The sequence below is a fragment of the Lepidochelys kempii genome, chromosome 1 (assembly GCF_965140285.1).
Source record: "Lepidochelys kempii isolate rLepKem1 chromosome 1, rLepKem1.hap1, whole genome shotgun sequence".
Taxonomy (NCBI): Eukaryota; Metazoa; Chordata; order Testudines; family Cheloniidae; genus Lepidochelys; species Lepidochelys kempii.
The window spans coordinates 333,540,386-333,554,584 of NC_136380.1; the positions used below are offsets into that span (position 1 = coordinate 333,540,386).

The 14,199-nt window shown below is 39.9% G+C and overlaps 1 protein-coding gene across 3 annotated transcripts in view; it reads right to left on the reverse strand.

Annotated features, from left to right (window-relative positions):
* The window catches only part of PCLO (piccolo presynaptic cytomatrix protein), a 514,652-nt gene that overhangs the window by 70,668 nt on the left and 429,785 nt on the right, over positions 1-14,199 (reverse strand). For all 3 annotated transcript variants that reach the window (XM_073328638.2, XM_073328636.2, XM_073328635.2), the window contains exons 18-19: positions 5,106-5,177; positions 786-966 (exon numbers count right to left, since the gene is read on the reverse strand). In XM_073328638.2, the coding sequence (XP_073184739.2) occupies positions 786-966; positions 5,106-5,177 (253 nt within the window). The remainder of the gene's footprint in view (positions 1-785; positions 967-5,105; positions 5,178-14,199) is intronic.

Consider the following 14,199-nt stretch of genomic DNA (forward strand, 5'->3'; position numbering starts at 1 on the left):
GTATGGGGGTGGGGAGGGATGTGAGAAAACCTGGATTTGTGCTGGAAATGGCCCACCTTAATTATGCACATTGTAGGGAGAATGGTCACTTTGGATGAGCTATTACCAGCAGGAGAGTGAGTTTGTGTGTGTGGTTTTTGGGAGGGGGGTGAGGGGGTGAGAGAACCTAGATTTGTGCAGAAAATGGCCCAACTTTATTATCATGCACATTGTGTAAAGAGTTGTCACTTTGGATGGGCTATCACCAGCAGGAGAGTGAATTTGTGTGGGGGGGTGGAGGGTGAGAAAACCTGGATTTGTGCTGGAAATGGCCCACCTGATAATCACTTTAGATAAGCTATTACCAGCAGGACAGTGGGGTGGGAGGAGGTATTTTTTCATATTTTCTGTGTATATAAAGTCTGCTGCAGTTTCCACGGCATGCATCCGATGAAGTGAGCTGTTGCTCACGAAAGCTCATGCTCAAATAAATTGGTTAGTCTCTAAGGTGCCACAAGTACTCCTTTTCTTTTTGCGAATACAGACTAACATGGCTGTTACTCTGAAACCTGTTTGAAAGACGCAATTTCTTAATAAAGTGGTACTGAAAAGGCCAAATTCAGCTTTGGTGTAAGCAGTTTAACTCTACTGAAATCACTGTGAGGCTGGATTTAGCTTTTAATAAAAGTATGTAGAAAATATATGCGAGTCACTCTGTTTTTCCATGGGACCCTGAAAATCACAAAAGGTTCTGTTACATCATAGATTTCTGATGACTTGTTAGGGAAATTTTTCATAGCTTTTACCCTTGGATGGGTCAGGGAAGATTCCATGACTTCTGCTCTTGATGACAGATGGCTTTGGTGATTGCTGGCTGCTCTGCCCAGAATGAGATTTTCCATGGTCAATACTTTCAGTCTGCTCCTTCAGAGGATACCACCTTGGGGTGTTGTCAAGCTGAGAGGTGCTGGATAGCTCAATCAATATCTGCACAATGACATATGATATATCTGATTAAGATATAACATGAGACACAAAGTGGACTGAATCTAATCTCAATGATGCTGGTGTAAGTCAAAAGTACCTCACAAAAATTAATAGAATCATACCAATGTAAAACCTATAAGGGGAAGATGAGATGTTAATGAATATTTGTTACTAAAGAGATCTTATATAATGTAAGAATGATGGTGAAAGGTTCTTTAAGTATTTATATGTGCTTAGTGATTATATTCAAATGTTAATATCTATTATTTTTTACCCCACAAAGGAAAGAGATAGCTATAACTTTAAATATTAAGGGAACAATTATTTTCTATTGCTTAAAAATACTGTACTCAATAATGCCTTTTAGGAATCAGAGCTGCATTGGGGAGGGGAAGACAATGCCTTGAGAGCATTGCCATGAGAGGAACAACTGTGCAGACCTTTAAATGATGTAGCCTGTGCTCCTCTGACTTTACTTTGCTGAGACCCACTGCTCTGGGCAACTAGTGCTGCTGGCAGGAGTCTTGGATGCCTTTCGAAAGATCTGTCCAGAAAGGGGAGGTTCTCTTTAGGACTCAGTCAGTGCAAAGGAGGTAGAATAGGCAATTGATTACAAACATCTTCTGACCTTAGGAAGCAGAGCTCTTTGGGGAGAGATTGAGTTCATAAAGGGGAGCAGGGAGCACAGAATAAGTTGAAGACAACTTCCAGTGACCAAAGCAAGAGTTGCCGAGGGGATGAACAATCCTCTAGACCCACTCTTTAAGGCATGAAAGAACAGCTGAGTGCTCCACCATAAACAAACAAACAAACAAACAAACAAACACCTTATATATTTGGAACAGAAAAGAGGCTGTGGGGGTAAAACTTTGGGCCATATTGTAGTCTAGAAGCATCTTAAAGGAGCAGCTACTTAAGGATTCAGAGATTCTAAGGCCAGAAGGGACCACTGTGATCATTTAGTCTGACTTTCTGTGCAGCACAGGCCCTAGAACTCCCTCCAGATAATTTCTAGAGCATTACATTTGAAAAACATTCAAGCTTGATTTAAAAATTGTCAGTGATGGAGAACATTTGTTCCCCATGTAGGTACTTATAGAATTTCATGTTTTTTTTTCATGTCACTGATAAAAATATTAAATAGAATAGGGCAAAGAACAGATCCCTGCAGGATCCCACTGGAAACACGCCAGCTCAATTATGATCCCCCATTTACAGTTACATTTTGAGACCTATCAGTCAGCCAGTTTTTCATTTATTTATTATGTGCCATGTTAATTTTCTATCATTCTAGTTTCTTAATCAAAATGTTGTGTGGTATCAAGTCAAAGGCTTTATAGAAGCCTAAGTATATTACCAAAAAAAAGAGATACCAAGTTAGTTTGACAGATCTAGTTTCCATAAAACCCATGGTGATTGGCATTAATCACATTACCCTCTTTTAATTCACTATTAATTGAGTCTCTTATAAGCTGCTCCACTATCTTTCCCAGGATCAATGTCAGGCTGACAGGCCTATAATGATCTGCGGTCATCCTATTTACCCTTTTTAAAAATTGGCACATTCGCTCTCTTCCACTTTTCTAGAACTTCTCCAGTGCTCCGGAGAAGGCCTCTAATTATTGCGGAGACTAAGGGTACGTCTACACTACCCACCAGATTGGTGAGCAGCCATCGATCCAGTGGTGGTCGATCTATCATGTCTAGTCTAGGCATGATAAATTGATCCCCACGTGCTCTCCCATCGACTCTTGTACTCCACCGCCGTGAGAGGCGCAGGCAGAGTCGACGAGGGAGTGGCAGCAGTCGACTCACCGCAGCGAAGACACCGTGGTGAGTAGATCTAAGAATGTCAACTTCAGCTACATTATTCACGTAGCTGAAGTTGCGTAACTTAGATCGATCCCTCCCAGTGTAGACCAGGGCTAAAGGAGAACAGTTCCCAGCCTAAATAGCAGACAGGTATACATCAGGCCCACTGTCTGAAGCTACCAAAGGTTAACTAAGGACTGGAGGAACTCTCTCCAAGGGATACAGCTTGGAGAGTTGTCATTGATAGCTGTCCCATAAGCAGGCTACCACAGACTCACCAAAGAGGCTGGTCAGGGTGAGGCAAAGGCAAAGAGACCACTCATAGATGGAGCAGTAAGTAGAGATGAATAGTTTAGGGTGTTTAAAAAGGAATTTAGCAAAGAGTAGTGTCATGGAAATTAGGCTGAATAATGGCAGAAAATATTTCCTGATGCTGAGTTCTTGGCAAGTTGTCCTTTGGAAATGGTAGGAGCACCAAAGCACAAGAATGTTAGAATTAGACTGATCTACATACAGACCAATATTCTGTGTGGAACAGCTCTTGGTACCTGACCCCAGGATGAGGTCACTGTGTGACTGTCCTGTAGACCAAATGCTTGGATACTTAGCAGCAAGCCAGCTGGACAACAGGCAGAAGCTGTAGATAATTAAAACAGAAGCCCCTACAGGTTGTAACCCTTGCAGGCTCCCAATAAACTCATACATGTAATAGTAAGGGAATCTTCTCTAGTGCTGGCAGAAGGAAAGGGTGCAAATACTTTAGGAACCAAGCCTTTGTCATCTGATTAGAAAAAAAAATACAGACTGATTCAGCAGTCCAATGAATTTATGAAAGACTCCTCAGCTCTACCTGGGAAGTCTCCTCAAGTCTGTCTCTTTCCAGGGGGGCAGAAAAGACATTTGTCTTTAGCTCTCATATGCTGGGCAAGACCCAAGCTCTGGCTTGGTTTCTTTGGGGGGCTTTTAGTTGCTTCATCAGTGGTGCCCTTAGAGACAACAGTCATTGACAAGTTATATTTTTGGATGCACCCCACATCCACTGTCACTTGTTAGGTTTCCTTCTGATTTAATCCTTGACAGCCCCTAAATAATGGGCCTGAAATATACTTGTTTGCGCTCTCTCTCACTCTCTCACTTTCCCAACGAGGAACTGCATTCACATTTAAATAAAAATGAAGTTATAAATTAGATTAAATACTTGCAGATGGTGCTCATATTTCAAGTCAAAAGTTTTAATCATGCCAGAGAAGCAGTCATTAAAACACCAATTTAATCTACAGGTCATAAATAATAATGATGTAGATACTCGCTAAAGTCATGCATTTTGGGGTATGATAAGTATGCTGAAGACAGCAACAATGTGATGTGGTAGGTAGGATGTAAGTAATCATGTAATTGCTTTTTAAACTCATCCTTACATTTGTTCTAGAGATTATATAAGTGCTGACATAACTTGCCTGGTACTATGGTCACAATAAAGCATATCTGGTGCTAAACTGAATAACATTTCATTGCATATGCTGTATAATACACCTTAAATGGAGGGTAAGCAATTTTTTTCACATTAGTATCACTTGATCCAAATGGTAATTTTAGTAATTGATTTTTCTGGGTAATTGTTTCTAATTGTTATCCTCTGTGGTAATAACAATTTTAATTACTGATTTGACATGGTTATTGCTGGTAATTCATATTACATATGCTTTAAAACAAAAAGGGAAAGCAGGTTGTATCCAAGCTTTTCATCATTGCTGACCTGGAGCAGTGTTATTGAGACATTAGGAATAAACTATGCAAGACTGTGCTTTCAGTTACAGCTGCGTCATGCAACTGACTTCTTTGCAATTGCGTGTGCTTAAGTGCCTTGCAAAACCCTGGCCTCCAGGCAGAATTTGGTCCTTTTCTCATTGGCACGGCCGCTCTTCTCCCCACACTATAGAAAACTCGTCAGTCCTGAGACAAAGACAGACTCTATTTGTCAGAGCTGAAATCCCTCGTCAAGTTACTTTTGAAACACTGAGCTAAATTAGTGCAACTATTCAGCAGAATCACTTAATCCTAAATGCACAAAATTAGCCCTACTACGATATAACAAGAGACAGAAAAGTTTGGTGCCCTTTGTGGGTGAATGAAGGAAATCTCACACATTTCTTATGAAGTCAGGCAGTAGTATAGTTATGGCCTAGCAGCTAAGCCTAAAGAAAAATGTTTCTATGAGTCCCACAACCACCAAACAAACAATCTCTTATTATCAATGTGCATTTAATCAAGTGTCTCCCAAGAGGTGGGGAGGGAGTTTGCAGGAAGAGAGGAAATTAGATACTCACTTCACCCAGAAAGTCATTGGAGGAGAATCTATCATAATCCCAGACAGTCACTTCCAGTGTTTTCTTCTTCAGCTACAGTTTAAATCAAAAGATGATTAATCCCAATTGCCATCATAAACCTCATGTCGCATCCATACAATAGCTTCTATTTTTATTAATTGCCTGCATTGTTTTTCAATGTGATAGCCAGACAATTTTTTATCCCCACATCAACCTTGATCTCAGAAAATTAATTTTGGGCAAAGCTGGAGTTTGTTGTCAAGACGGATGGGCTTGTACAAGGCACTGCTGAGACTCTGAGAAGTTGCTTTTGAAAGCCCGACAGTGTGTCCAGCACAAGGCCCATACTGTGACTTTTTAAACGTTGATAGTGACTACACATCTGTACAAACAATGGGTGTTACCATACACACTGTAACAAGAGTGATAAGGTAAGGTGAGCTATTACCAGCAGGAGAATGGGGATGGGGAAAAACCTTTTTGTAGTGATAACCAAGGTGGGCCATTTCCAGCAGTTGACAAGAACGTCTGAGGAACAGCGGGGGGGGGGGGGGGGAGGGAAATAGTTTTACTTTGTGTAATGACCCATCCACTCCCAGTCTTTATTCAAGCCTAAGTTAATTGTATCCAGTTTCCAAATTAAATCCAATTCAGCAGTCTCTCCTTGGAGTCTGTTTTTGAAGTTTTTTTGTTGAAGAATTGCCACTTTTAGGTCTGTAATCGAGTGACCAAAGAGATTGAAGTGTTCTCCGACTGGTTTTTGAATGTTACAATTCTTGACGTCTGATTTGTGTCCATTTATTCTTTTGCATAGACACTGTCCAGTTTGGCCAATGTACATGGCAGAGGGCACTGCTGGCACATAATGGCATATATCACATAGGTAGATGTGCAGGTGAATGAGCCTCTGATAGTGTGGCTGATGTGATTAGGCCCTATGATGGTGTCCCCTGAATAGATATGTGGACACAGTTGGCAACGGGCTTTGTTGCAAGGCTGTCTCCCAAGATCTGTGAGAGTGATGGGTCGTCCTTCAGGATAGGTTGTAGATCCTTGATGATGCGTTGGAGAGGTTTTAGTTGGGGGCTGAAGGTGATGGCTAGTGGCGTTCTGTTATTTTCTTTGTTGGGCCTGTCCTGTAGTAGGTAACTTCTGGGTACTCTTCTGGCTCTGTCAATCTGTTTCTTCACTTCAGCAGGTGGGTATTGTAGTTGTAAGAATGTTTGATAGAGATCTTGTAGGTGTTTGTCCCTGTCTGAGGGGTTGGAGCAAATGCGGTGGTATCGTAGAGCTTGGCTGTAGACATGGATCGTGTGGTGTGGTCTGGATGAAAGCTGGAGGCATGTAGTTACGTATAGCGGTCAGTAGGTTTCTGGTATAGGGTGGTGTTTATGTGACCATCACTTATTTGCACCGTAGTGTCCAGGAAGTGATCTCTTGTGTGGACTGGTCCAGGCTGAGGTTGATGGTGGGATGGAAATTGTGGAAATCATGGTGGAATTCCTCAAGGGCTTCTTTTCCATGGGTCCAGATGATGAAGATGTCATCAATGTAGCGCAATGTATACCTTCAAATCAGCGGCACAGCTATGGGTACCCGCATGGCCCCACAGTATGCCAACATTTTTATGGCTGACTTAGAACAAAGCTTCCTCAGCTCTCATCACCTAAAGCCCCTACTCTACTTACTCTATTCAGGGGACACCATCATAGGGCCTAAGCACATCAACCCCCCTCCGCTGTTCACCAGATGTTCTTGTCAACTGCTGGAAATGGCCCACCTTGATTATCACTACAAAAGTCCTCTCTGCTCCTTCTGGTAATAGCTCACCTTAAGTGATCACTCTCGCTACAGTGTGTATGGTAACACCCATTGTTTCATGTTCTCTGTGTATATAAATCTCCCCACTGTATTTTCCATTGAATGCATCCAATGAAGTGAGCTGCAGCTCACAAAAGCTTATGCTCAAATAAATTTGTTAGTCTCTAAGGTGCCACAACTACTCCTTTTCTTTTTGTGGACACAGACTAACAGGGCTGCTACTCTGAAACCAGTTTAATACAGATATTCTTAATGATGTAGAAGACCTTCACAATAAAAAGTGGATTTATAGTAATTGTTGTTACAAAATATCTTCTGGTCTCACTTAGTCTTAGTAAAACGAACAGTTATGCAGTGCCAGTTTCTTTGAAAATTATGTTAAAATAAGTATATCCTACCCCCCCCCCAAGGAGATTTTTAAATATTTTTTGGGGGAATACATAATGCACTTGCTAATAGGGCAACAATAAAAATATGGTTTGAAAGCAAAGATTTAAAAAGTGCTCTTAACTAAGTGAAATTCTGTTCTCTCTCTTTTTTTATATCCTATCCACTCGGGCAACATAGAACACGTTTTTATTGGAAATATCCTGTGAAAAATTAAACAGAAGTTTGAACAAGAGACTATATAAAGTGGCAAGATAGCAGGGAAAGCTTAGCATATCATTTGTGAATGCCCTTTACAAATTATAGGCAAAGATATTTAAACATTTAGAGAGATGTTCTAAAGAGTGCCTCTTCTCTACAAGTTATGAATGTGCTGGACTGGCACAGAAGGAATTATAGAATCATAGAATATCAGAGTTGGAAGGGACCTCAGGAGGTCATCTAGTCCAAGCCCCTGCTCAAAGCAGGACCAATCCCCAATTAAATCATCCCAGCCAGGGCTTTGTCAAGCCTGACCTTAAAAACTTCTAAGGAAGGAGATTCTACCACCTCCCTAGGTAACGCATTCCAGTGTTTCACCACACTCCTAGTGAAAAAGTTTTTCCTAATATCCAACCTAAACATCCCCCACTGCAACTTGAGACCATTACTCCTTGTCCTGTCCTCTTCTACCACTGAGAATAGTCTAGAACCATCCTCTCTGGAACCACCTCTCAGGTAGTTGAAAGCAGCTATCAAATCCCCCCTCATTCTTCTCTTCTGCAGACTAAACAATCCCAGTTCCTGCAGCCTCTCCTCATAAGTCATGTGTTCCAGACCCCTAATCATTTTTGTTGCCCTTCGCTGGACTCTCTCCAATTTATCCACATCCTTCTTGTAGTGTGGGGCCCAAAACTGGACACAGTACTCCAGATGAGGCCTCACCAATGTCAAATAGAGGATAGATGGATCTAGGAGGGGAAAAAGTATGGATCTGATTGAATTTTTGTGTGGGAACTGATACATATTTTATTGTGTGGGAAGAGTATTTGACACAGACAGCACTGCCGAGTGAGGCAGAATGTTTTTGAGGGAGCCATTTATTAAAATGTCGCCAGCACATTTGTCTCTCTCTTCTTCACTCTCTTATCATTTCTCTTAAGTCTAAATCTGAAAAAAAAGTTTCATTGTGTATTTAACCTGCATAATTTATGTTTGCGCCACTGAACAAGAATCACACCCCTCTTCAGATGGAGCTATCTTATCCAGCAGACCAGGATTTCAAGCAACTGGCCCTATGCTGGAACTGCATTTTTGTATTAGCAAGATAATAAAACAGAGCTGGAAATTTATAGTACTCCACATTTTTTGTAGTGTCTGTTTTAATCCTCTTAACTTAATAAAGCTTTTATAAAATACCAGGATAATGGACAATCATCAGAGGAACTCTGCTAAGCAGGGTGCATGAGATAAGTTTCAAATATGAGTTGAGGGGAAGTATTTGTCTGAAGACATATGTACCACAATTAAGGAATCAAGAGCATTTTGTGATTAGAGATTTTACAAGTAGCCCTTGTGTGTGACTCTATCTGAGCAAAGTGAGGTGCTGTTTTACATAATCCAATTTTAGCTGCTGAAGCCAGTGATTTAAGGTCCCCTCAGGAAGTTAACGGGTGATGTGATTGCAAGTAATTTTTCTAAACCTGGGCAGGTGTGTCTGTGTAGGTGGGAGTGCAGTCATCGGGAAAAGAACAAGTGTTCCCAGGCGAAGGACAGCTAGATGGCCATGATCACGCTTTGATCAGGAAGCAACTTTGGCTAGGCGCCAGTCATGGTGAGACAAAGGCATTGCTGAGCCTGAATCAGTTAGTGGGTGTTTCTTGTGTGGGAAGTTGCTAGATAAAAGTGAGCATTGTGACACATCATGTGGCAATTTGGATGAAATTCTGGGCCCACTCAAGCTAATAATGGCAATTTTACCATTGACTTCAGTGGGACCAGGATTTCATCCTTACGGTCCTTAGAGATGATAGTCTCTGCATAAACCAGGTGTTTTCTAGTTCTAGTTCTGTCAGTCCATCCATTCAGTACCCATCATCATGATTTCTTTTAGTGCCTATTAAGGCAAGTCACCTAACATTGACTGCTCAGAGAGGAGTGATGCTAGGTAGAAAAGAAAGGAACGGTTTGTTGTGTCTGAATCATAAACCAATTTTTTTATGAGGGTACTTTAAACTAAGCAGTCATTTGACTACAGGTTTCATTTTGTCTCATGTCTGTTAGTTTTGCAATATAGAATGTAAAAGCACATAACATGTTAAGGTTACTGCACTGTATCAAATATAATACATTTATAATATATTGAAAAGGGGAATAGAGAGGAAAAAATTATGACAAAAATAGATACAGGATCTTTACTATATACAGGCCACCACTTAGTGCAGTTTAACTTTAGAGGAATGTTTTTTTTATTTCTGATGTATAGCAGAGCACAAGCTTCTTTTGAGCTAGACAAAACACTTTTAATTGACTCGCTCAAAATAAATCTGGGTATAAATTATAGGGCAAAAAAGTTTTACCACCACAAACTTAGTTTAGTGAGAATTCCAAGCTATCCTCTCCAGACCCCCTAAAAGCATGTCAAGTTTACAAAATCTAAAACCCTGCAAGGTTTGCCCATTCCTAGTATTCATAAAATTGAGTGCTGTGTACAGGACTTTGTGACACTAACGTAAATTTACTGAAATGTATTGAGTAATATGTGTATGTATAACACAGCCTACATGGTGGAATGTTCGTCTTGCTCAGATTATGATTATGTTGCCTTTTGTTGGTATCTGGATGAAATTCACTGTAATACTGTTACAACTAATAACAATTCTCCTTTAGCTCAAGTGTTAGGAACATGTATTACTGGAGCGGAAGATACTGAAATGTAGCCCTGCTGATGACAGGTGACAGTTGCCTAGTGATTGGCACTAGACTCCACATAAAGTATCTATGTCACCAGAGATAGAGTGATAAATGTTGCCATGTTCTTGGATCTGAACTCCTGTGAACCTCAGATTCCAGAGAACAGCCTGGGGGGACATGCGGAGTAACAGCTAATGTCTGCCATTTCCCCATATACTGCCTAGAATGTCAGACCCTTCTCCCCTGCTTATGTGATTAATGTCTCCTCTAGTAACTGGCTCAGACACAACTAACAGCTAACTACTATATTAATAGTTCACATGGCAGAGGTCTCCATTTGAAGGTCTGGAGATCACTGCCTGCGTGATATTGCTGATGACTATGATATTTGTGTTCGTGTAGCTATGGTACATACCATTGGGAATATTTTCTATATTCTCCCCTGGGAAAATTCACACAACTCACTGAATGGAGCAAGCAGAATATTTTTATCCAGGCCCTGACTCCTACGCCAGATGTAGAGCCTTCTCTTATTCCTTTTCTTCAAAGCCGCTTTGGAAGAGCATAGTACTAATTTATGCCAAGACGCATGGTGCAGAATAATTAATACTGAATAATAATTTTATAATTATTTGTACTTATTTAGTTTTATATTAATATTCTATGAGGTTTTTAAATGCATTGCCTTTTACATTGTTATAAAGGACTCGGTACACAGGGGCAGAAAGGGAATGTGGATATAATTTTCAAAAGAGCCTAAATGATTTAGGAACCTACACTGCATTTTCAAAAGTGACTAAGGCATTCAGGAACCTAAGTGACTTTCAATGAGACTTAGGCTCCAACGTGCCTGAGTCACTTTTGAAAATTATCTCAGGTTCCTAAGTCACTTAAATGCCTTTGAAAACTATATCCTTTCTAAATAAATCTATTATATATTAATTTCATTCAAGGAAGTGTAAATGTTTTACAAACATTAAAGAACTGAGCCTCACAATACTCCTGTAATGTATTGCTACCCACTTTAGACTGATCAGAAAACTGTGGCAGACTTTTTTTTTTTTAATTTGTCCAATGTCATGTACGGTGTCAATGGCAAAGGTAGGAATAAAACTCAGTACTTTTAATGCCAAATCATCTGCTCTCATCACTCCATCTTACACCTATCCAAAGAAAGGGGACTTGCACTGAGTATACATACCAATGTTTGTAATATATGTCTAGAACCCCTCCCTAAATTAAAATATCTCCATCATTCTCCCCTTCCAAAAAAATTAATTATGAAATAAATACTCAGTTTTACTTATTTTTTCCATTTAACTGTCTAACTGGAACTTGCTACATTGCAAAATTAATCATTATGGTCTTGAAAAAGTCTGTTTCATTCAAAAGTCTTTCTCATAATTATTTTCAGTTTAATTTCTGCTATGTTATGAAAGAGAAAACGAAAATGAAAAATTGTATAACCAGCCAATGTCTAGACAGTGACGTTAAAAAGACTATTATTAACAAACATTTAATAATACTTATTTGCTGTCAGCAGGCGAGCATGCCTTTGATCATAGAATCAAACGGCCTTGAGAGGTCATCAAGTCCAGTGCCCTGTGCTGAGGAAGGACCAAATAAACCTAGACCATCCATCACAGGTGTTTGTACATCCTGCTTTTAAAACCCTCCAGTGATGGGAATTCCACTATCTCCCATGGAAGCCCATTCCAGAATCTAACTACCCTTATAATTAGAAAGCTTTTCCTAATGTCTAAGTCTCCCTTGCCATAGATTAAGCACATTACTTCTTGTCCTACCTTCAGTGGATATGGAGAACAATTGATTATTGTCCTTTTTATAACAGCCCTCAAAATATTTGAAGACTGTTATCGGTTCCCCGTATCAGTCTTTTTTTCTCAAGACTAAATCTGCCCAGTTTTTTGTTAACCTTTCCTCAGAGTTCAGGTTTCTAAACTTTTATCATTTTTGTTGCTCTCCTCTGGACTCATTCCAATTTTATCTTTCCTAATGTGTCCTGCCCAGAACTGGACAAATTACTCCAGCTGAGGCCCCATCAGTGTTGGGTAGATCAGGACAATTACCTCCTGTTAATACGCTCCAGAATGATATTAGCCTTATTTGCAATTGTATCACATTATTGACTCAGTTCAATTTGTGATCCAGTATGACCCTCTGAAACTTTTCAGCAGTAACCTCACCAATTATTCCCCATTTTGTAAGTTGTGCATTTGATTTTTTCTTCCTAAGTGCAAGACTTTGTTCTTATCTTTAATTAATTTCATCTTATGGATTTCAGACCAACTCTCCAAACTGATGGAGGAGTGGAAAATGCTTCTCTGAAAGAATAGTTGTATCAAGTTTTTGAGCCAACACTAGCAAGGAAATGATTGCTGACAGTATATGGCTAATTCACAATCCGATGTAGTTTAAGTAGTTTGCTGATCAGAACATCTGTTCTGCAACCAGCATTGTTATTCTCTTAAACTCCTATTTATAGTCATTATCAAACTGTTGTGAAATATCAATCCATGTTGGCTATGCGTCCAGACACTATGAACAGCTTGACATGGAGACAATTCTCCAAGCTGTAGTATATGTTTATTTATATGTGCATTTGCAGCCATCATATACTCTAGGAACAACTGGAATCACAAAAATCAGGAAATATCCAATGCTGGGAGGGACTATGGTGCTATTTGCTATCTTGGCAAGGTATTTAACCTTGCTGCTCTGTGGAACTCTTGCTAATTCATGGAATAGCACTGAATTTTCCTAAGAGAAGAATCATCCACCTACACAACCATCTCATTCTCTCTAGCCAACAGATACATGCCAGGAGAGGTGTGAAAAGAAAAGTCCCTACCAAAAAAAGACACTATGTTGCACACAGTTCTCCCCTGGCGGAGACGACGAAAGAACAAACAACATGTGACAGATGTTAGTCACATCTCTTAATATACTTCTCTTTGATGTATTACTGGAAGGCACTCAGATACCAACGTGATGAGTGCTGTATTAACATAGAGCAAGGTGAATAACTGATTTTTTGGTTGGGTGACGTGGTCTTTCTGAAAAATTAAAAACAAAATGCAGTTTGGATCAAACAGAATCTGATTTTTTTTGGAATTTTTGTTGAATCAAGAAAGTCCAGTGCCTGAACCACTGGGCTAAAGGTTGTAAATGGGAAGGATACCAGCATCAACACCATTTCTTCCTCCAACCATTCTGAAACTATTTGTCAAATTTGCTGAAAGTTCGAATAAAACTGCATTTTTCCTTGAATAAACTATTCATTCTGAAAATTTTGCCCAGAACCTCCATGGAAGAGAACAGAATACGATTGTAGTGACAGTAGAAGCAAAGGTTAAAAAAATTTAAAATTCTTTTTTGTCACATTTTAAATTCTTTGATCCTAGCTCAGTGAGCAGGTGTCAGTATTTCAGCCACTCTTAGCACAGGCCCTAGCTGGCATCCTGAACGGCAAACTTTTGACTGTTACTTTGCTAATTAGGGCCTGTGGTAAGAGTGGCTGAGATACAGACAACTTTCTACTAGGCTCTGGCTGAGAACATCAGCTCATTTAAGGTCACCAAATAAATTTTTGATGTTCAGTCCCTGCTAACTAGACCTGTGACATGTTCACAGCAGACCCTGAAACCAAACCATTTTAAACTTGAAAATCAGCCTGGATTATTTGGAAAGTTTGCTAAGATTTACAAACCTCTTTAGTGAACCTGGGAGGTTTAGGGGCTGCATTGCAGTCATACCATTTTCATTTCGCATACCTTCACTGTGAAAACAGGCAGGGATTTGGCTGAATTTCACTTTGAACTTTTGGATTAGTTTGAAATGCTATGTATGCAAACCCCCAAGGTGTGATACCAAAATACAAGTTTACACAAACCCTGGAAGCCATAACTGAGCTGGATTTCAGCCCATGACCTTAGCAGTAAAAGACTCCATAGCCCATTATTAAGGCTACGAT